At 41.3% G+C, this 20,779-nt stretch overlaps 1 protein-coding gene across 1 annotated transcript in view; it reads left to right on the plus strand.

Annotated features, from left to right (window-relative positions):
* Positions 1–20,779, plus strand: part of Map3k5 (mitogen-activated protein kinase kinase kinase 5) — a 209,445-nt gene that overhangs the window by 148,174 nt on the left and 40,492 nt on the right. Inside the window, exons 15-17 of the mRNA XM_057755327.1 lie at positions 9,923–10,056; positions 15,940–16,067; positions 16,402–16,538. Of these exons, the coding sequence (XP_057611310.1) occupies positions 9,923–10,056; positions 15,940–16,067; positions 16,402–16,538 (399 nt within the window). The remainder of the gene's footprint in view (positions 1–9,922; positions 10,057–15,939; positions 16,068–16,401; positions 16,539–20,779) is intronic.

Here is a 20,779-nt window from a genome sequence, read left to right on the forward strand (position 1 = left end):
ATAGAAGTAGTAGATAATAATACGTATTTGCATGTCTTTTCATTCTGTACTTTTAGATTTGGGGATCAAAAGATTGTACTGGACTAGGTCTCTCAACTCCAGTTGGGGACTGGGAACTAATTTCACTATAATGGACCACATAGCACAGATTTAATTGCCTTAATTTTGTGATTTATTTGTCTACCCTTAGTCTCTTGTCATGTAAAAGGGAAGTACATCACGTTGCAAAGAACTCTATTCAGTGTTAGCATACGGGGTTGGTGTTACGAGAGGCCCTTCCTGACTGGGCATGTCTATCAACAGCACCGTGACCAATTAACTAAGGAGGGGACTACTGACGTTTCTTCCTAGGAACAGCCAGAGGGTTCCGCGAAATCAGCCAACCTCTCAAAAACCAGCATGCAGTGTAACAATGCTCTAAGTCATGCCAGCTCTCCCAGCGCACCCTTCTCCACTGAGCATGGGCAGACCAAGCTTTGTGCTAGAAAACACCTGCCCCTGAGTCTCATCAGAATAATTGAAGTCCTCTGACAAAGAATTATTTCTATGGTATTCTCAATGAGCTGTACGGCCTTACCCAAGAATTCAAGCATCTTTTCTTTTAAGAGTTTGGACTCAGCTTGCCATTTTGCCTCATTTTATCATAGTTGCTCAATTAGCATAGCATTCTTGAGTGGTTAAAGTGATCTTCTGGACTGAAGGATGGCGAGGTCTACCTGGGTCCTTCCTTTCAGTGCCTTTCCATAGCCATGGCTAAGCATCATTCAGCCTAAACTTACATGTTTGTATAGTATATAACTTTCCAATATGTATTTGATGATGCTTCTTAAATATTTTCAACATTTCCTGTTTAAATTGTTTTTTTCAATTGCTATTTTATTAAGATGAATTCCTTCACTTCCTAACCATAGACTTCTTCAAACTTCAGCCTATGTATGAAAAACTAAAAATAATTCCTTTTCTTCTCAACCTCTATACTGTATAAGAATTGTCTTAGAGATCATCTTTAAACAATGGTTGGAATTTGTATGCACAGCAAGTATTTTGTATTTGCTTCAACTGAAATTCGATTATTCATGAAGCCTTTTTGAGTACCTTATCTCAACAAATAGAAACTCTTGGGAGAGGTAGTTGACCAAGAGATTGGGAAATATGACTTACCAGGAGATTGGGAAAGATGGCTGACCAGGAGATTGGGAAAGATGGCCGACCAGGAGATTGGAAAAGATGGCTGACCAGGAGATACTTTAATGTCTTTATCTTCACTTAGGACATTGTCATGTTAATGTGGTTCCATAAGCTTCGAGTTCATGGCCAGCCCCAGATTTCCTGACATTTAAAAAACTTCTTAGAAATCAGAGTTAGAACCTTTCTCATTTCAATACCAAATGATGGGATGGGTACAAGCTGCTTCTGCTTGTGACCAGATCTCTCCTGTTCAGAGTTGAATCTACTCCTATGAGATCTCTGAACTGGAGACAAGAGCCCTGTATTCTGGTTCTGATTTTGCCAGTTATCAGCTTTGTTTTATGCCCTTGCTTGTCTAAGATAATTTCATCCCTTAGAGTTGAACAAGAAGATCTTGACTGTCTTTTCTCAGCTTTAAGTTTTGAAATAATTTTCTAGATTCATACTCTGGTGGTCTGAAAAAAAAAATGGCCCCCAAAGGGTGTGGGGGTGTGGCCTTGTTGGAGAAAGTATGTCACTGTGGGGTGGGCTTTAAGGTCTTTTTCTCAAGCTTCCCTCAGTGTGACAGTGGACTTCCTATTACCTCTGAGTCAAGATATCGGACTCTCAACGCCAGCACCATGTCCGCCTGCACACTGCCGTGCTCCCCCATTCTGATAAGAATGATCTGAACCTCTGAAACTGTAAGAAAGCCACCTCAATTAAATATTTTTATTTAAAGGCATTCCCATGGTCATGGGGTCTCTTCACAGCAATAAAAATCTCTAAGACACTACAAACTGTCCAAGGTTGTTTCAAAGAGAGCATGATATCGTGTCTCAGGGGGCCTTCCTGTCCTTATACAGCAGTATTTGCTTTTGATTCAGGGCCATGCATTTTGACTGAAGACTATATTTTTTTTTTCTGGAAGTGTTATGAGCCCATCTTCTTAGTAATTTAATGTGTTGGTTTACAGTGAAGTCTTCAAGCCATTGAGTATAGCTAGCCGTTAAGGTTTGGATGCTTACTGCCTACGATCCCTGCATTCTATTACTTGCCTTCTAATTCGTCCCTGTAGAGTGAGGGCAGTTGCTCCATAATCTCGTCCAGATGCCTGAGAGAGGCCCAGCCCCAGCCACTTACCCTCCCTGCCTTTCCTCTTGTCGCCCTCAAGGCCTCCAGTTCAGACTTAATCTTGGGACTCTCCAAGTTTTTTTTCTCTCAACACTTTTTGCCGCTCTTTGTAGAAGGACTGCAAAAATCGTTGTCTTTCTTGTGGTCGTGCTCAAATAACTGACAAGAAGCAACTCAAGAGAAGGCGTCCTAGGGGATGAAGTCTATCATGGTGTGCAGTGTTTTTTTTTTTTTTTCCGGTGGGGACGCATGTCGTTCTAGGGGATGCAGTCCATCATGGCGAGGAAGACATGGCAGTGGAAGCAAGAGGAAGAAGGTAGACAGGAACTTCAAGTCGGCTGTACTGACCTGCTTCCAATAGCAAAGTTGCTGAAGGTTCCACAATCTTGCAAGAACAACCCAATGAGCCAAGGACCAAGTATTTAAACATATGAGCCCATGGGGATAATTTCATGTTCAGACACAACAAGGAGGTCTCTGTTTCATGCGGTATCCCTAACTCTATGTATTCTCTCAGTCCACCCTGTGATCTAACCATTCCATGCCCTTCCCTGTCCCATGCTCCCCAGCGGTTGACAAGTTGCAGCCGTCACGCCTGGTCGCCATATCTTTCTGACATGTTTCTTTTTAAATCCTCTTTAACCTCTCCCATTTCTCGCTTGGCTCTGTTTCCATTGAGTTTTTACCTGGTTTTCTGCCCCGACTTTGCCCACTGTATTGTTGATCACGCAGTGGTATGGGCTGGACCATCGAGAGCTAACACAGGACCCTCTCAGTCACACACGCACGCCTTTGTACCTCTCTTTGACGCATCAGCTAGCACAGGACTGAGGCGTCAGACCAGCATGCTTTGTGAACTTGTCTCTATGTTGTTCCCAGTGAACATGGGGAGAAAGCTGGCCCCTTGTGGGTGGAGCGGGGACAAACTCCATGAAAGAACAGTTTCCTTTGACTCGGATACCTGCATGAAGACCTTACCATTCCTCTTTCTGTTGACTTGTAAACAAGACTCAACGTTGATTTGAAATGATCATGTGACACACTGGTCTGTTTCCTTTAAGATCCTGTTTCTGGCCGGACGGTGGTGGCGCACGCCTTTAATCCCAGCATTCAGGAGGCAGAGGCACGCAGATCTCTGGGAGTTCGAGGCCAGCCTGGTCTACAAGAGCTAGTTCCGGGACAGGCACCAAAAGTTTCAGAGAAACCCTGTCTCGAAAACCCAAAAAAAAAAAAAAAGATCCTGTTTCTGTACCAATCTGAAACGTGAATGTACAGTTTGGTATCTGGAAAAAAGCCTATTCTTTAAAGAAGTATTGTTGAGCTGTGGTGTAAGAGCAACATCAGCTCAATAATTATTCATTCTGTTGATCTTTTCCTCTACCAATTTAAATTCTGTACCTAGGGGCCTGCGCATGAGCTGACAGAAGGCAAGGAAAGAGGAAGATGCACAAAGCTTTAGTGATAACCAGTGAAAAACATGTAAGATGCTCAGAAGTGACTTTCTAGACAGCCAGAGTTCAGTGTGGATGTACATCTTAATACTGTCTCCTTAATAGAATACAAAATACATTAATACCCTTTCTCTCTAGGTCCCTTGTCAGCGCAAGGACTGGGGGAATAGCTGATCTGTTGTTTGTTCTTGCCACTCAGATCTTCCCTGCCAGCTCTCTTGCCATCTCAGTTTAGACTGTTCTGGACAGTCAACAACAACAAAAAAAGCATGATTCTACATGTATTCCCACCTTTGTTTGAAATGCAGCTGCTGTCTCCCTTAGCAACAACCTGACTTGCTAACCTATTGCCATAGAAATAGAACACAAAATTTATAAGCACTGTAACCATGCCTTCAAAAGACCTCCCTTCTTCCCCACCCACGTCTTTCTTTCCACATTTGTCATTGGACAAGTTACTTAGATTATCCCTGATGTTTGTTTCAGGTCCCCCACCATCACATCCCTACCCAGGCAGATTTCCATGGACTGGATGTCCTTCATCCCTAGATTAAGCACCTAGCATGGGAGTATTGTCTAATACAGCTCTGGGTACTCACAGTGATGCTCAGTGTTGCCATCAACCTTGCGCTCCTGGATACTCAGCCCCAATTCTAAGCTCACTTTTCTGTCTGTCATGTAGATAATTCCTGGTCCTTACAGAACAGCTACCACCCATCTCAGTGTCCTTTCTGATTTACGTCTTTATTTTGTAAGAATAGAAAAATAAGCAATGGGGCATCAAAAAAGCATTTGCCATTGAGGTGGTTTATTTTAATCATACTTTTTTTGTAAAAAACAAGATCTGATTTTTATTTATTTATTTATTTATTTATTTATTTTTCTGATTTTTATTTATGACTGCTGTTTTTTCCCAGGTAGGAGATGTTTTAACAAAAGTAGTCTTTGGATGCTTACGTTCCTGAGGGACACTGAAAGTCAACTGGCCCCACCCACACACATGTTCTTCTCTAGACTAAATCAGTAGCCCTGTGGCAAATATACTTGCAGCCAAAACTAAACTTATGCTGAACCTTTTTTTTTTCCCAGACAAGGTCTCACAACCCAAGCTGGCCTCAATTTATAGTCCAGGCTGCTTTTGAACTTCTGACTCTCTTATTTCTACTCTCAACCTGATACTAACACCAAATCATTTGTCACCTGCTTTTCAAAGTTCTTGGTATATCCCAACTTAGTTATTAAGCAAATAGTTACTGAGTTCCCACTGCCAGGTAACGCTAAGATGAGCTATGATGACGTAAACAAGTGGGGAAGACAGGGCCAGTGGGAAGTGAGCAGAGGGCACAAAGGTAGCTCCTTGGTAGAGCGCTTGCTTGGCATGCACCACACCGTGGGTTCAGTCCCTAGCAAAATGGTGATACCAGTGACCAAAGGAAAAAGAGAAAGCCTTGGAAGCATGTCAGGCCATCTTGAGAAGTCAATGAATGGTTGATGAGCTTGTGCTGCAGCACAAGGAAAAAGCCGCTTCTGGGGTCATCCCCGCTGGAAGAGACTGAGGAGAAAAGGCAGGAAATAGGGAGCAAGTGGCCAGAAGGATGATCATGCTGTGCCAAGGAGTTTGTACCTATCCCTGAAAATAGCCAGGAGCCAAGAATGCAGAGCTGGCAATCCTAACATGGACTGGCACTTCAGAACTTTGGATATTTCAAAGTTCAAAGTCATCTCCCTAACCTTATTAGAGAAGAAAGCAACAAGGGTGGAGGGAACAGGGATTGGTGGAGACTTCAGAAGTAAGGCTTGTCCTGAGGTACTAGCATTAGGACAAAGATGTACCCCGGTACTGTGAGTCCGCACAGAGGAACCCTCATAGTATCTGTCAATGGCTTTGATGTAGGGAGTAAGGGAAGAAAAGATGGGAGTCTGAAAGGTCAAGGTTACCAGGCATGTGTTTGAAAACGTGAGGGGGTGGTAAGTGGGAACAGACAGCACACTGGAACATCGTTATGATGCTGGTCTTGAAAACAAAATACTCATTTTTGAGCTATGTGTGATGGGGTTCCCTATGGCATGTTGTTTTAGTTACTATTCTATCGCTGTGCAGAGACGACATGACCAAGGCAGATTTATAAAAGAAAGCATTTATCGGGGACTTGCTTACAGTTTTAGAGGGTTATTCTATGACCATCATGGTGAGAAGCAGACAGGCACAGTGCTAGCGCACTGGCTAAGAGTTTTCCATCCTGGTCTGCAGGCAGCAGGCAGAGGGGTGGGGAGTCTGTTGTAGGCTTTTGGAATTTTAAAGTCTACCCCTAATGGCTCAGCTCCTCTAACAATGCCGTGCCTCCAGCAAGGCCAAGCTTCCTAACCCTTCCAAAACCAGCTCATCAACTGAGAACTAAGCGTAAAAATCTATGCTCCTGTAGGAGTCATTCTCATTCAAATCACCACACATGGAAAATGGGAAGACCACAAAGTCTTGATTTTGAAGATCTGGCTTTAGACCACAACTCTGATATTTTCACTGGCCATGTGTAAATTAATCGTGATCATATGCCTTTCTCACCATGAAACACAGACTTCTGGAGCGCAAGTGAGGAAGGCGATTTGAATTTTTTTCTGTTTTGAAGCCCTGTAATAATATAAAGTGTTGACGGTTCTCAGGCTGTTGTATAGATTTGTTTCTCTGAGAGGGACAGTGGTGAAGTTGAGCATCTTTGTTAGTGGTCTTTGTTAGTGGTCTTTGTTGGTGATCTTTGTTGGTGGTCTTTGTTAGTGGGATCCCAACCAGCACAGCACAACATTACCAGACTCTAGACCACAGGAACTGGGTATGGTGATGAACTCTTTGGTTGGTATTGTTGAGCTAGTCTTTTTGCATCTTTACCAGATCCTGTTTCATGTTCCAAGTCTAGGCGGATGGCTACATGATCCCTGATGCTCGTCACATGTCCACCCTCACATTCATCTTCTCTCAGGCAGAGCTCCCTGATCATCTTTAGAAAGACTGTCCTTCATCTCTACATTGGGTGTTTATTCCTAGCATGGGAAGGCTCTTTTGTGTAGCTCTGGTACCTCACGATACATGCTCAGCATTGCCATCAAGAGAACAGACACCTTTCCAGAATTTGCCCTATGTCTAAGAGATATGATCCAGTGGCCTTCAACTAGGGTTTTAAAAACCTGTCGGAAACAACCTGGGGCTGATGCCAGCATGGGCGATTGGGTCGCAGAGTCTGATTACCCTCCTGTCTTGGTCATTTGACCTTTTTATTTCTGACTTTATTTATTTGAGACAGGATCTCATTTAGCTCAGAATGACTGTTGAACCCCTTTTTCTGAGGATGACCTTGAAGTTATGATCTACTTCCCAAGCTGAGGATTGGAGAAGCATATCATCCTGCCTCTTTTTAATATTTGTTTAATGTGCATATGTTGTGGTTAGAGTTAATATTGCTGTGATGATACACCATGACCAAAAGCAAGTTGGGGAAGAAAGGGTGTTTTTGGCTTACACTGCTACATCATAGTCCATCACTGAAGGAAGTCAGGACAGGAACTCAAGCAGACCTGGAACCTGGAGGCAGGAACTCATGCAGAGACTATGGACGGGTGCTGCTTACCGGCTTGCTCAGTCTGCTTTCTTATAGAGCCCAGGACCACCAACTCAGGGATGGCACCACCACCATGGGCTGCCTCCCTCCCATTAATCACTAATTAAGAAAATGCCCTCCAGACTTGCATACAACTTGATCTTATGGAGCCATTTTCTCAATTGGGACTCCCTTCTCTCAGATGACATTGGCTTGTGTCGAGGTTACATAAAACTAGGCAGCACAGTGTGTATGCCCAAGAGAGCATGCAGCTGCCCCCAAATGGAGATCAGGAAAGAACTGGAGTCCTTCCGTCGCCTTCACCATGTGGGACTGAACTCCAGTCACTTGGGCCTCCACGGTTAAGTAGCCTAGTTCCCCGGATCATCTTGCTGGCCCCATGCTTCTTTTTATAATCTGTTCTGTCATTGGTATTTTATTTAGTATTTTATCATTTTCCTGTATCCTATCTGAGTGTGAATTTATTTATCTCCTATTTAAGGCCCAATTTCTAGAAGTTGCATTTGATTGTTACAAATCTCTCTAGTTGGTTTTATTCTTTCTTATTTTCAAATGTCTCAATTTATATATTTATGTAGTATTTTTCAGTTTCTGGGCCATTAGAGCTTCTACTTCAAATTTCTGGTTAATTTCAAATTAACCAGGTATGGTGGGTAGCACATACCTGTAATCTATTCCAACAGTCAAGAAGTAGAGGCAGGGGAATTATGAGCCCCAGGCTAACATAAGCTATATAGCAAAACCCTGTCTCAAATAAAAATTATCTGTGAGAGTCTCATTGCTTGTATTTGTCTATTTTTTTTATAAGTTTGTCAGCTGTGCTGTGTGTATTTCAAGGTCATTTTCTTAATGAACATAAAAATCCATGACCATAATCATCTTCATGAACGACACATTGACATTTAATGTTAAATGTTCTGGCTTTTATGAACAGTGGGAGCAGGGGCTGTCCCTAATGCTTTGGCTGGCTTTTGAGAACCTGTGCCTCAGACTGGTTTACCTTGCCCAGCCTTAATACAAGGAGGTACTTAGTCTTTCTGCAACTTGATATCCTGTGTTTTGTTGATACTTATGGGAGGCCTGACCCTTTCTGAACAGAGGAGTGAATTGGGAGGGGGAGGTGCAGAGGGGAATGGGGGTAGGGAATGGGAGGACAGGAGGAAGGGGAAACTGTAGTGGATATAAAATAAATTAATTAAAACCTTTTTTCAGGCTTTTAAATGTAAGAAATTGTTTTGTTTTGTTTTTTAAGCAGACAGCAGAGATCACTCTGTAAAGCAAGTCTGTTGCCAAATCTGCACTGCAGATAGCTGTAGACAGCAAGGGGCTCTCCCCTACCTGTCTGTAGCCCCTTTCTGGGTTCCCCAGTGACACAGCTTGATCACTGAAGGATCCTAAATGCTTCATTTCCTGTCCAGGGCTTGTGTCTTGCTTTTCTGCAAGACTTTCTGCACCTTTTGATGTGCCGCCTCCAGGTCTGAGGTGGCCTCTACGTAGTGTTCTCTGTCCCCATTAACTTTGATTCAGTCTCCGTATTTGACCAGTATGCATGACCCTTAGGAGCTGGGAGTGTACATGTTTTATTTTTACATAAAAGATCAAAAATGCCCTCTATTTTTCATTTTTAAAATCCCTTGGGGGATTTTCAGTCTTGCTTCTGTCCCGCGTCAGTGGCCCACTTTCATTCCTGGGAGTGCTTGCTTCTCACTGCTTTTGTCTCATTTTGATCCACCAAACAAACAAAAACACAAAGTCACCTTGGAAGACTGGCTTTTCTATTACCCACAACTCAGACTTCCGACTCTTCTCTCCTCCAGCCCCTTCCGGTGCTTTTATTGTCCTGGCACAAAGGAAGTGCTTCTGTAGTACCCTCAGCTGAGTACCAGGGACAAGATTACAAGAGGTGGTGGACATTAACACGTGTAGTATCAGACAGGTGATGAAAACTGGGACCCAGTGGGGGAAATATTGTGGCCGGCTCCTAGAAAGGCACTGACACCTTCAACCATGAAGCTAGATGGTAATTGTCAAGAACATGCTACCTGTGTTGTGTTGACAGCGTCTATTTTTTTTATTCTTACAGGAGTTGTTACTTTTTAAAAAATAGTTTTTGGAATTTTTCCTATTTTCATTAATTTTTAATTATCATGCAAAATAATGTGTTTCATTGTGACATTGTCATCATTAGATCATTATACTTTGTTTCTGGATCACCCGAACCTTCCTCTTCCTACTTCGCGGTCCTTTCCTCCCCACTCACGGTTCTTCCTTCTGCTTTCATGGCATCTGTATTATATTGCTCACTCTTCTTCCGCTAGGAATTCCATCTTACTATTTCACTTGTAAAGCCATGTTAAAATAAGGAAAGTATTTGTGAAAGGACTTGGTGTTCTCTGGTAGTACCTGAAATCTTAGCACTTGGGACGTAGAGGCCAGAGGATGGTAAATTCAAGGTCAATTCGGACTATAAAACAAGCCCCTCTCTGAAACCTAAAATAGTGTTTTGAATGTCGCTTTCAGCTAACATCTCCCTCTTCTACCCCCCATCACCCTTTGCAGTATGACTACGAATACGACGAGAACGGTGACCGAGTCGTGCTAGGAAAAGGCACGTACGGGATCGTCTATGCAGGTCGAGACCTGAGCAACCAGGTCAGAATTGCTATTAAGGAAATCCCAGAGAGAGACAGCAGGTACGGTGATGGTTGCTAATGAAAGCTGTATTCTAAAGTGCTTGGGTTGTTAATAGTGTGGCAGAAAATACTTGGTGATAGTCTGATTATTGGAACTATCTGGAAACTCTGTTGTGTTCCATCTTGCTTTTTCTGCTCGTTTAGTGATTTGTTTGTACAAGACTTGACTGAGGGGAAGAAAAGACTCTAAGGGAAGGGAATGATTTTCAAAAAGCAGAAAAGAGGATGTGGTCCTATGTGTGTTGGCCATAGGTCTTGTTGGATCAAGGGGTTCATAACAAAAAGAGATGGACGAGCAATGCAGCCATAACTTCCAGTGCCATGTAAGGAACTGCAACATCTTGTTCCTCCAGCAAGCAGACCACTGAGAAAACTGAGAAACCAACAGCCCCTTTAAGCTCCATCAGGGAAGACAGGCAACTGCTCCCTGAAAGAGAAAGGTAGAGGAGAGGAAAATGCAGACAGTCACAACTGGAGGAGAACGAACCTCCATGGGAAGCAGTGTGGGCTAGAGACCTCTATGGGAAGCAATGTTGGCTAGAGACCTCCATGGGAAGCAGTGTGGGCTAGAGAACCCAACTCTGGCTAACAAATTGCTGGAGGCTCAGTGTGCAGGAGTCCGGAGAGTTAAGAATCTCGGGGGATCCCCTCTTGGGCAGCCCTACACTTCTGAGTTTTATTCCCTAAAGTTTTTTTTTTTTTTTTTTTTTTAACCACACATTCATTTTGAATATAAGAGAAAATCCATTGTGTTCCTTGCAGAGAAAAGGAAAACATTTTAAAATATGTCAGAGGATTTTAGTCTTTTCTTCAAGGCCCATTCTCAGAGAGCCTGAGCAAATGTGGAGAAAGAACATGGTAGAATCCAGTCCAGCAGCCTGGGGACACAGTGACTGAGTCACAAGAGGAGGAAGCATTCTTTTTTTTTTTTTTTAATTTTCAAGACAGGGTTTCTCCGTAGCTTTTGGTTCCTGTCCTGGAACTAGCTCTTGTAGACCAGGCTGGCCTCGAACTCACAGAGATCCGCCTGCCTCTGCCTCCCAAGTGCTGAGATTAAAGGCGTGCACCGTGCACCACCCCCCGGCAGGGGGAAGCATTCTTAACCCCTACTCTCACCCGGCTCTTACCACAGGCCACCACTTTACATAGCAAAGGTCTGTTTACTGTGATTCTCTTGCCCAGAGCATCTCATGTACCATTCAAAAAATACCTTGAGATGTGCTAAAAGTAACAATAGAATCTAAGAAGATTGACAAGTACAAGAACCAGAGCCTGATATGGCAAGTTCGAGTTATCAGACTGGGAATTTAAAACAACTGATTAAGAAGAGTGTAGTAGCACCAAAGAGTTCCACAATAGCCTGGAAAGGAGTATCTGAAGGGCTTATTTATTTGGGGATAAACTCACAGTAAGGAGTGATCCACAGTCCTCTACATGCATGCTGGGAACTGGAACCAAATTCAGCAGAAAAGAGGACTGCCCATGCTTTAGCTGTCTGCACTTATAGTGTATGAGACCATGCCCAAGGTGGGCCAGTATCTTAAAGGCTGTTGGCTGAAGGACTTCCCACAACACCTCCCCCTTTTGTCTAAATAAGAGAGTTCTAAACCTGATACAAAATTTTATGTAATAAGGGGAAAGAAGTGGCAAAAAAACATACATAAAAATTAGAAATAGCAAACAAGAAACATATGCTAAATGTTTCAATAGGTATCCTGTCCTAGGGGGTCTAAGTCTTATATTAAAAATGGCTTGAAAGTAACTATGACTATCTAAGTTACCCTCAAAGACTTGAGAAGGAAAATAATATTACTCAGTAAACAAGAAGTGCAATTAAACAACTTCCCAAAGGTGCAAGAAATGATAGAGACAACCGGTTACCTGGGTAATCACCCAAAGTCTCATTTGCAATGTTGGAGCAACCAAATTTGGCTAAGGCCATTAATATCTGACAGACCATTTTCAGAGGCAGGAAAATTTGAAAACTGTCTTACCCTGTCTTGGCAAGGATTGGCAGTCATTTTTGCTTGTATCCTGCTTGTCCAGTTTGGACACTGTACATTTTGTCAGTGATCAAGGCAGGGCAGTTCTTTGCCCAAAGACCAGTTTTGCCAAGAAGAAGCCAAGCTCCTAGCTGGGCGGTGGTGGCGCACGCCTTTAATCCCAGCACTAGGGAGGCAGAGGCAGGCGGATCTCTGTGAGTTTGAGGCCAACCTGGTCTAGAAGAGCTAGTTTCAGGACAGGAACCAAAAAGCTACAGAGAAACTCTGTCTCGAAAATCCAAAAAAAGAAACCAAGCTCCAAGTGGAGTGTGGAGTGTCTTCAGTGCCCAACATTCTCTCAGGAATAGATCGGTACTGCTAGGATCAGTCCTATCTCGTGTCAACAGAATTCTAAGTTATTTAAATGCCATATTCTACAGTTCTTTGAAGTGTTCGAAGATTACCTACCTATGCGGAATTCAGTCTCTGTGTATCTAAAGAACCTGACTAGTATAACTATAAGTATGACAAACATGGATGACTATTGACCTGTAATTCTTAATACCTGTATAGCTTAAAGACTGAGGCTTCATATTAAACAAATTGAACAATCTTTAACTTATATGTAGCAAATGAAGACAATGACCTCAAAGTGTAAACAATATATATAAGTATCTTGGTCAGAGGTAGAAATGTGTAGTGTAATATGATAAATATATCCTAATATTGCATCAATATACAAAATATCTTAAGCAGAGGTATAAACATGCGTGCATACAATATGACAAAATAACTTTGTATAGGTGCACAAATATTGTAAACAGAAATAGGAGCATATTCAATATAACGAATATAATTTGAATTTGTATCAATATATGAGAATCTATACCAATGTAAATTGACTATAAATAATAGCTCACGAGTAATACACTAATCTACCTGTTATCCCATCCCATCTTTCCCCCCCCCTTTTTTTTTAAAAAGAGATCCTTGAGCCTGCTTCATTTCCACCCCAACCCTATACCAGTTATAATCAAACCCTAAATGATATCTCTAACCCTGAGGACAAACTTTGTTCGGAGAGGAAATGTCATTTTCTAGAATTACTTCCAGCTGTCATGGGGGCAATGTTATTTCTATGGGATCCTGTAAAAATAAAAATGATGGCTAAGTTTCAAGATTACTGTCTGGTACAATTACATATAGTCGCTGAGTAGTCAATAGGGTTTTTCTGAAATTCTTATTTGAAGTTCTGCCCAGAATGCTGTAAGAAGGTGCACCATCTCAGGTAGCAAAGTTGAATCATCTTGAGCAGTTTGTAACCCAAAACCAATCTTAAAGTGATGCTTTTAGCATAATGGCATCATATCAATCAAGTGGAATTGCCGTGGTGGGGTCCCATCTTCTTTCTGAGAACTTCAAAGATTACTACAGGAAAATTTATTCTTCATTGTAGAAAACTTAAATATTATTCGTATCAAAACGGAATGTTTGAATTTCTATAGACATATATTCAATGAAAGGTACCATAGAAACAAAAATAGAAAGGGGAGAAGTAAAATGTTTTGAAAGCAGAGTTTTGATAACAGTAGTCCCTAGATTTTATTTCCCTTCTGTACCACACCAGGTGGCTCCTGATATGACACAGAAACTCTGAATTTTTCCTTTAATAACATTCTTGGATTTAGAGAAGGATAACCACTGTCTAACTCCAAACCAACTTTTATTTTTAATAAGTGATGACTACCATTATATGCCTGTTTATACCTAAACAGGATATTGGTATCATAAGTTAGATTTCTCTTTGCTTGGTGATTCTTTCTAGATAGCTATCTTAAAGGCTATTGGCTGAAGGAATTCCCACAACAGAAAAGACTGCAGTTTCTGGCTTAAAGAGATATACTTAATGGATCATCAGAGGGAAGAGAGAAACAGATGGATTATTTGAAGAAACAATCCCAACTATACATAATAGGGCCTTGCATAAGATGGAATCACTTGTAGGAAAACAGTCATCCTGGGAACTGAATAGCTCTGATAGCAGGATTTCCTTTTACTCTACCCCAGGGGTACTACATGAGGCTTTGTGTATGCAACTGGCGATTCCTCATTCAACCTTTTATTTCTGGCTTATGACTTCTTTTAGGTCTTCTGTTAGCACTCCTACAATCATGGAAGATAAAATTGGATTATTCATTACCCTTCCATGACCATATTTTAATGCAGGCTCCATCATGAGCTTGTTTTGGCCGTCCTCCTCGCCACCCTCCAGTGATGGTGATGATAGGTCCCATGTTCCCCTGAACTCCCTGGGTAACCTGTGTACCAGCTCCACTTATAAATCTACAGGAATCTCATTAACGTGGCTAAAACAACATATAGAGGTTCAGTGAGTTGTCACTGCCTGATTGCTACAGTACTCTTTAGCCACATCCCTTCTTCATTCCACAGGTGGATTTAATGCACTTGGAAGAAAAGCACTTTTCAAATTATCTTGCACATTAGGTTTATTCAGATGCTACTATACACACAAAGCATACTAACAACAAAATAAATGCCCTTGGTTCCTGTTCGCAATAATACAGTCAGTACACGTCTTTGAAAATGCCTGCATGGTGAGCCCTTCCCTTAAGCAGTCAGTGCAGGGCAGCTTCCTGTTAAGTGTGCAGAGATTGCAGGGAAGTGTATGAAGAGATAGCAAACAGGTACTTCTATCCATGTGCCCTAGAAGAAATCTGGATATTCTCCTGGGAAAGACTGTCAGTCACCAAGGAGAATCACTAAAGGATGTGGTGGCTGCAATTGATGCAGAGTGAAGTTCACTTGCTCCCCGTCCACAAAGAGGGAATCTAGCAGCAACCATGAATAAGGAAGTTCTCTCCACCTTGGCACATGCAAGAACAATGACCTGAAGTCAGCTAGCTGCTTTTTTACACCATGCTGTTTTCTCATTCCTTCTTAATCTATGTTAAACCTGAGCTGTTCTGCCATGGCCAGCAAAACTCCTGTCTGTTTGGACCAGATGGTGTCATGATTTACCGGTGAAAGCCGGTTAAATCATTGCAAGTTGATTTGTTGAAATTTTATTATTTGATAAACTGTGTAATAACTATACAAGTACTCATTGATCGTGGAATTCTTTGGCATCTATTAGATTTATAGTACTTCATATAGCTGTCAGAAGTGCGGAACTCCTCCAGAAATATAAAATACTGTTAGAATTTGATAGTCATCTAGAATAAGCAAATGATTTTGAACTCTGGTTTACACCTGGTCAAGCAAAAATGATGACATCGTAGGCTTTCTGAATTCAGAAGGTAAGGGTTTTAAATCAGTGAACTGAAAGACACTGCACTATAAATGGTTTTGTGGTTTCTGCTAAAACGTTTGTGGGCTTTTGGGAAGTTGCAGATGAACATTAAAGATACTGGGAATTTTTGCCTTCCTGAACAAGAACCTCCTGAAATAGTAGTTCTGTTGCTGAAGCCAGTGGAACAGGATGCCGTGCTGATATGGAAAGTTGGCTCTGTGGATGGTACCCAATCTCCTGGATTCGTGTCTTAAGTCTGTCACCAGCTTTATGATCTTGGGTAGTCATTCTCTCTATGTGTTACTTCTCTTGTCTGTAAAATTGGCATCCCTAATAGTACATTTAGTTAAAAGAAATGAGTTAGCATATACAAGGAGCCGTGAACAGTGTTTAACACTTTTCTCCTTGGCCTGCCACAACTGTGTTGCCAGAGTTCATGAGAAATAAAGACCTTAGATGGCCTGAGGATTAGATGGTCATTGATTTTGTTTATGGGCGCGATCTAGCTGCCATTTTCAGCATGCATTGCTTAAATTAATGCTCTAAAGTCCGGCCGAATGCTTACCCTGTTGACATTTACACATCTTCCAGATACTCCCAGCCTCTGCATGAAGAAATCGCCTTGCACAAGCATCTGAAGCACAAAAACATTGTCCAGTATCTGGGCTCCTTCAGTGAGAACGGCTTCATTAAAATCTTCATGGAGCAAGTCCCAGGAGGTAAGATCCGCTCTTCTTGCTTTCAGAAATGCAAATTTCTAAGGCCTGGGAGCAGACTTAACTGAATGGAATTATTCATGTTGAAAGAAGGTTACATAGGTGACACTACTTTTATGCTTATTAGCAGATATTAAAGAAAATGTGAAACCATTCAGCTTCAGTCATCGTGACTTGGATTAAAGCTAGCAATTGAGCATCCTTTTACTTAGACTGTGTTGCTGATGACTGCCTTCAGGGTAGGGATATTTTCATATTCGTGTTTGAGCCCAGGTAACTAGGGTAGTATGCGATAAGGATCTCGGATGAGTTTTACCCACAATTTCTTATTTTACAGGAAGCCTTTCCGCCCTCCTTCGTTCCAAATGGGGCCCATTAAAAGACAATGAGCAAACAATTGGCTTCTATACAAAGCAAATACTGGAAGGATTAAAATACCTTCATGACAATCAGATAGTTCACCGGGATATAAAGGTAGGGTGCCCCGTGATTCATCCTCCTGGGGTCCTTTCTGGGTGATTATTTTGTTTGAAAATACTAGGTTGTGTTCTGAGTGTGAAGGAGGAATAAGGAAATCATGGCCATAGCAGAGCTGTCAGTTCTGGTCCACGCTGCAGGTATGTTCGTGTTATCGTCTTCCCCAGGGAAGTCGGTAGACTTCTAGGAGCACTGTGGGGTGGAATGCAGTGTCCCCAAACTAAGCAGAACATGGTCTCTTCCGGGACAGCTGCCAGGCCTATTAATCCTTATACAAATTTCTAAAATAAAAACTTTAGCTTCTCTTGAAAAAGAAAATTCAAAACTAATAAAACTTGTTTGGGTGGGCAGGGACTGGAGAGATGGCTCAGAGGTAAGAGCACTGGTCCTGAGTTCAATTCCCAGCAACCACATGGTGGCTCACAACCATCCATAATGAGATCTGGTACCTTCTTCTGGCCTGCAGGCATGCATGTAGGCAGAACACTGTATACATAACAAATAAATAAATCTAAAATAAAAATCTTGGTTTTTTATAATTAAAATATAATTACATCATTTTTTTTCATTTTCCTTTCTCTCCAACCCTTCCCATATACCCTCCATTGCTGTCTCTCAAATTCATGGTTTCTGTTTCTTTAATTGTTGAGATATATATTCTTAAATATATAAATATAATCTGGTCAGTATGTGTACTGTGAATTGATTTCAGGGTTGACCACTGGTCTTGGATAACCGATTTGGGGGCTCTTTCTGGGGAAGACTAATTCTCCTGCTGTCGTTCTTTAGTTTCCTGTAGTTCTTTGTCTGGAGTTGGCACCCCATGAGATTCCATGTCGCACGTATAATAAAAACCCAGAGACAGATATTGGGGTTCAACCTGAAGATCAGAAAAACAAAGCATCCAACCACTAGAGAAACCTTTTACCTCTACCAAATCTTCAGACCGAATGGGCGAGATCCTGTTTCCAGGAATCCTCAGACTACACACTCCCCTGAGTTCCTATCTCTCCCCCTCATATTCTTCTTTTAGCACAATCATACTGTTTCTGTCTCTACCTTCCTGGTGCTGGAATTAAGAGTGTATGACTCCCAAACACTGGGATTAAAGATGTGAGCCACCACCACCTGGATCTGTTTCTAGATTGATCTTGTGTAGCCCAGGATAGCCATGAACTCACAGAGAACCGCCTCCCTCTGTTTCCTGAGTCCTGGGATTGATGGTGTGTTGTTGATGGAGACCTCTAGTTTGCTTTCCAGCCACCTGAATTGAAATAATCACACAGAAATCTGTATTAATTGCAATACTGTTTAACCATTAGCTTAAGCATATTTCTGGCTAACTCCTACATCTTAAATTAACCCATTTCTATTCATTTGTATATCACCATGTGGTTGTGGCTTATTGACAAGGTTTGCTGTGTCTGTCTCCAGCAGTAGCTACATAGCTTCTCTGTGACTCCACCTATTCTCTCTATATATCTTTTCCAGTCTGGCTATATTCTGTTTAGCCATTAGCCAAAAGCAGCTTTTTTATCTATTAACCAATAAAAGCAGGACATAAACAGAAGGAATTCTTACACCATTTTCCCTTTTCTCTTTAAATAAAAAGGAAGGTTTTAACTTTAACATAGTAAAATTACATATAACAACAGGTATCAAGCAGAATTACAGTTACAATATTTATGTTTTATCTTTTATCATAACTAATGAAAACTATAATTATAATTATCTATTCTTCAACTCCTTCAAAGACTCCAGAAGGATATAATGTTACCTAAGTAAACAGGAAGTGCATTGTAAGCATCTTCCAAAACTCTAAAATTGGCAGAGACATCTCACTGCCTGGACAAATCACCCAAACTTCTTCTGTAACATTTCAGGCAGCCATCTTCAGCCTACAGGCCCATAGTATCCAGCAGATTTTTCCATAAAGCAGGAAATTTCAAAGACAGTTCCACCTATATTGGCAGTTTGTCAGTCACTTTCTTCTGTGTCCTGCAGAATGTCTGGCAGAATCTTTTATGAAGCAGGAACCCCGAAGGACTGTCTCACCTTTAGGCAAGTTCAGCAGTCATTTTTCTGGGTCCTAAATGTCCAGTTCATACCACATACCATCAAGCAGTCCAGGCAAGAGCAGTTTCTTGCCTAAATGGCTAACAAACTCCATAAAGAGCCTCTTTGATGCCAATCATCCTCTTGAAGTAGATTGGTGCTGCCAGGAGCAGATGTGTCTCATTGTCATGAAAATCCTGAGTTTTTAAACATTTTAAATGTCATATTCCATAGGTCTCTGAAAGATTTGAATAATACCTATCTAACTGAAATATATCTTTGTGCATCTAGAAAACCTAACTAAAATGACTACAAGCTTGACTATTATAGATGACTATTAACCTGTATTTCTTAATTATACATTACATTTTTAAATGAGCTGCACAAACACAATACTTTCATCAAGAGCAGAAGTATACATATAACAAAATTGACCTTAAATTTGTATCAATAAACCAAGATCTATACCAGTGCAAAGTATTCATCTCTATAGCATATCCCCCTTTGAATGTAAACAAACATTTATAAACAATCATTTAGGGAATTTGGGCATAGTCCGCTTCCAAACTGCTTCCTGCTTTTTGTTGGGCAAAATAATTTTGGGGGGTGTTCATGGCGACCTTTCAGTGGGTCTTGGTCTATCAAACCACATTAGTCTGGAAGGAATCCACAGGTTCTCATCCTTTGTGGAAACAAGAAGAATCTCTTTTCCAAAGCAACATATCCTTAGACTCAAATTTTGAGGTCAAGATACCTTTAAAGTATATATGTTGGTTTAGATTAGCAGTCCCCAGAATCAAATATCTCTCTGCAGTCGAAAAATTCAAACAAAACACAATAATATACATAATCCAGACTGTCTGTGTATATTCCATCTTTATGTGGCTTATTTTTCTTTCTCTATTACTTCTTCTACAAGTTACTCTGTCTCTTTAAAGACCTTGTTTTATTTTTCAAAAAAATTACTTCTTTTTATAACTCTCTATACTCTTTTTCTTCTCTCTCTGACTATATTATGTTAAGCCATTGACCAAAAGCAGCTTCTTTATTCATTAATCAATAAAAGCAGCACATATACAGAAGGACTTTTCATACCAGTATGCACCACCCCTACTTGGCCTATATGACTGACTGGTTTATCTGCTTTGCATTCTGATCTACAGGCAAGCTTTGTTTATTAAAACACAAATAATATACCACTATATTTCTCCTTTTCATGTCAATGTGTCTATTGGTGTCATACTTTACAAGTCTTGTTTAAGTGGCCATATTGATAAGATTTCCTAGGTGTAGCTTCTCTGACATTTTTAGGAGAAGAAATCTCACAATAAACTTCCTATTCCTCTGGATTTGACAATCTTTTTGCCCCCTCTTCTGCCATGACCCTTGAGCCTTTGGTGAAGGAGTTGTGCTATAGATATGTCATTGGGCTTAGGTACCCCATTGTCATTGTTCTCAGCATGATTAGTTAAGTTTTCTAAAATGATCTCTGTCTGTTGCAATGAGACATTTCTTTGATGAGGGCATAACGATAAATATTTAGAGTGATGCTATGAGTTACATTTAGTAAAATGGTAGTTATAGGTTCTTCTCCAAGATTCATGATGACTTCACTAGCCCTTTGCACTTAGCTAGCTTGATTTCCCTCTTGTTGAGTTGGCCTTAAGTCTCATTAGAGAACTGTTGGTTACCAGCAAATGTGGCACTATGCATCCTTAAGGATATTGTACTGTGCTGGTCATTTGTTTTGGTCCAGAGGCATCATAGCTGGCTAGGACTATTGTTTATATCCCTCTCTTAGAAGCCTGGGTAGCATCTTCTGGTACAATGAAAGCTAGTCCCCCTAGAGGGGGCTCTAAAGTCAGAACCAACTTGGATCCTCCAGGTCTTGTGTCCAAATTATATGATATGTTCAGCAATAGAGACTTACCTTCAATCTCTGGGAGGCAACCAAGGGCAATGGCAATAGTCATGCATTGGGAGTCTCTTGAACAACCCTGACCCCCAACTCAGAAGGGTGCTTCTCATGCATGTTTGGGTTTTTGTTAGGTTTGGCTTTAGGGGAGAACACTGACAACCCAGATGTGAAATTTTCATATATATGAAGTCCTCTTCAGAAAAGTCTGTCCCTGCCCCTGTATGTTGTAGGGTTCTGCCTGTTTTCTCTATTAGCAAAAACCAAT

The sequence above is a fragment of the Chionomys nivalis genome, chromosome 2 (assembly GCF_950005125.1).
Source record: "Chionomys nivalis chromosome 2, mChiNiv1.1, whole genome shotgun sequence".
Taxonomy (NCBI): domain Eukaryota; kingdom Metazoa; phylum Chordata; class Mammalia; order Rodentia; family Cricetidae; genus Chionomys; species Chionomys nivalis.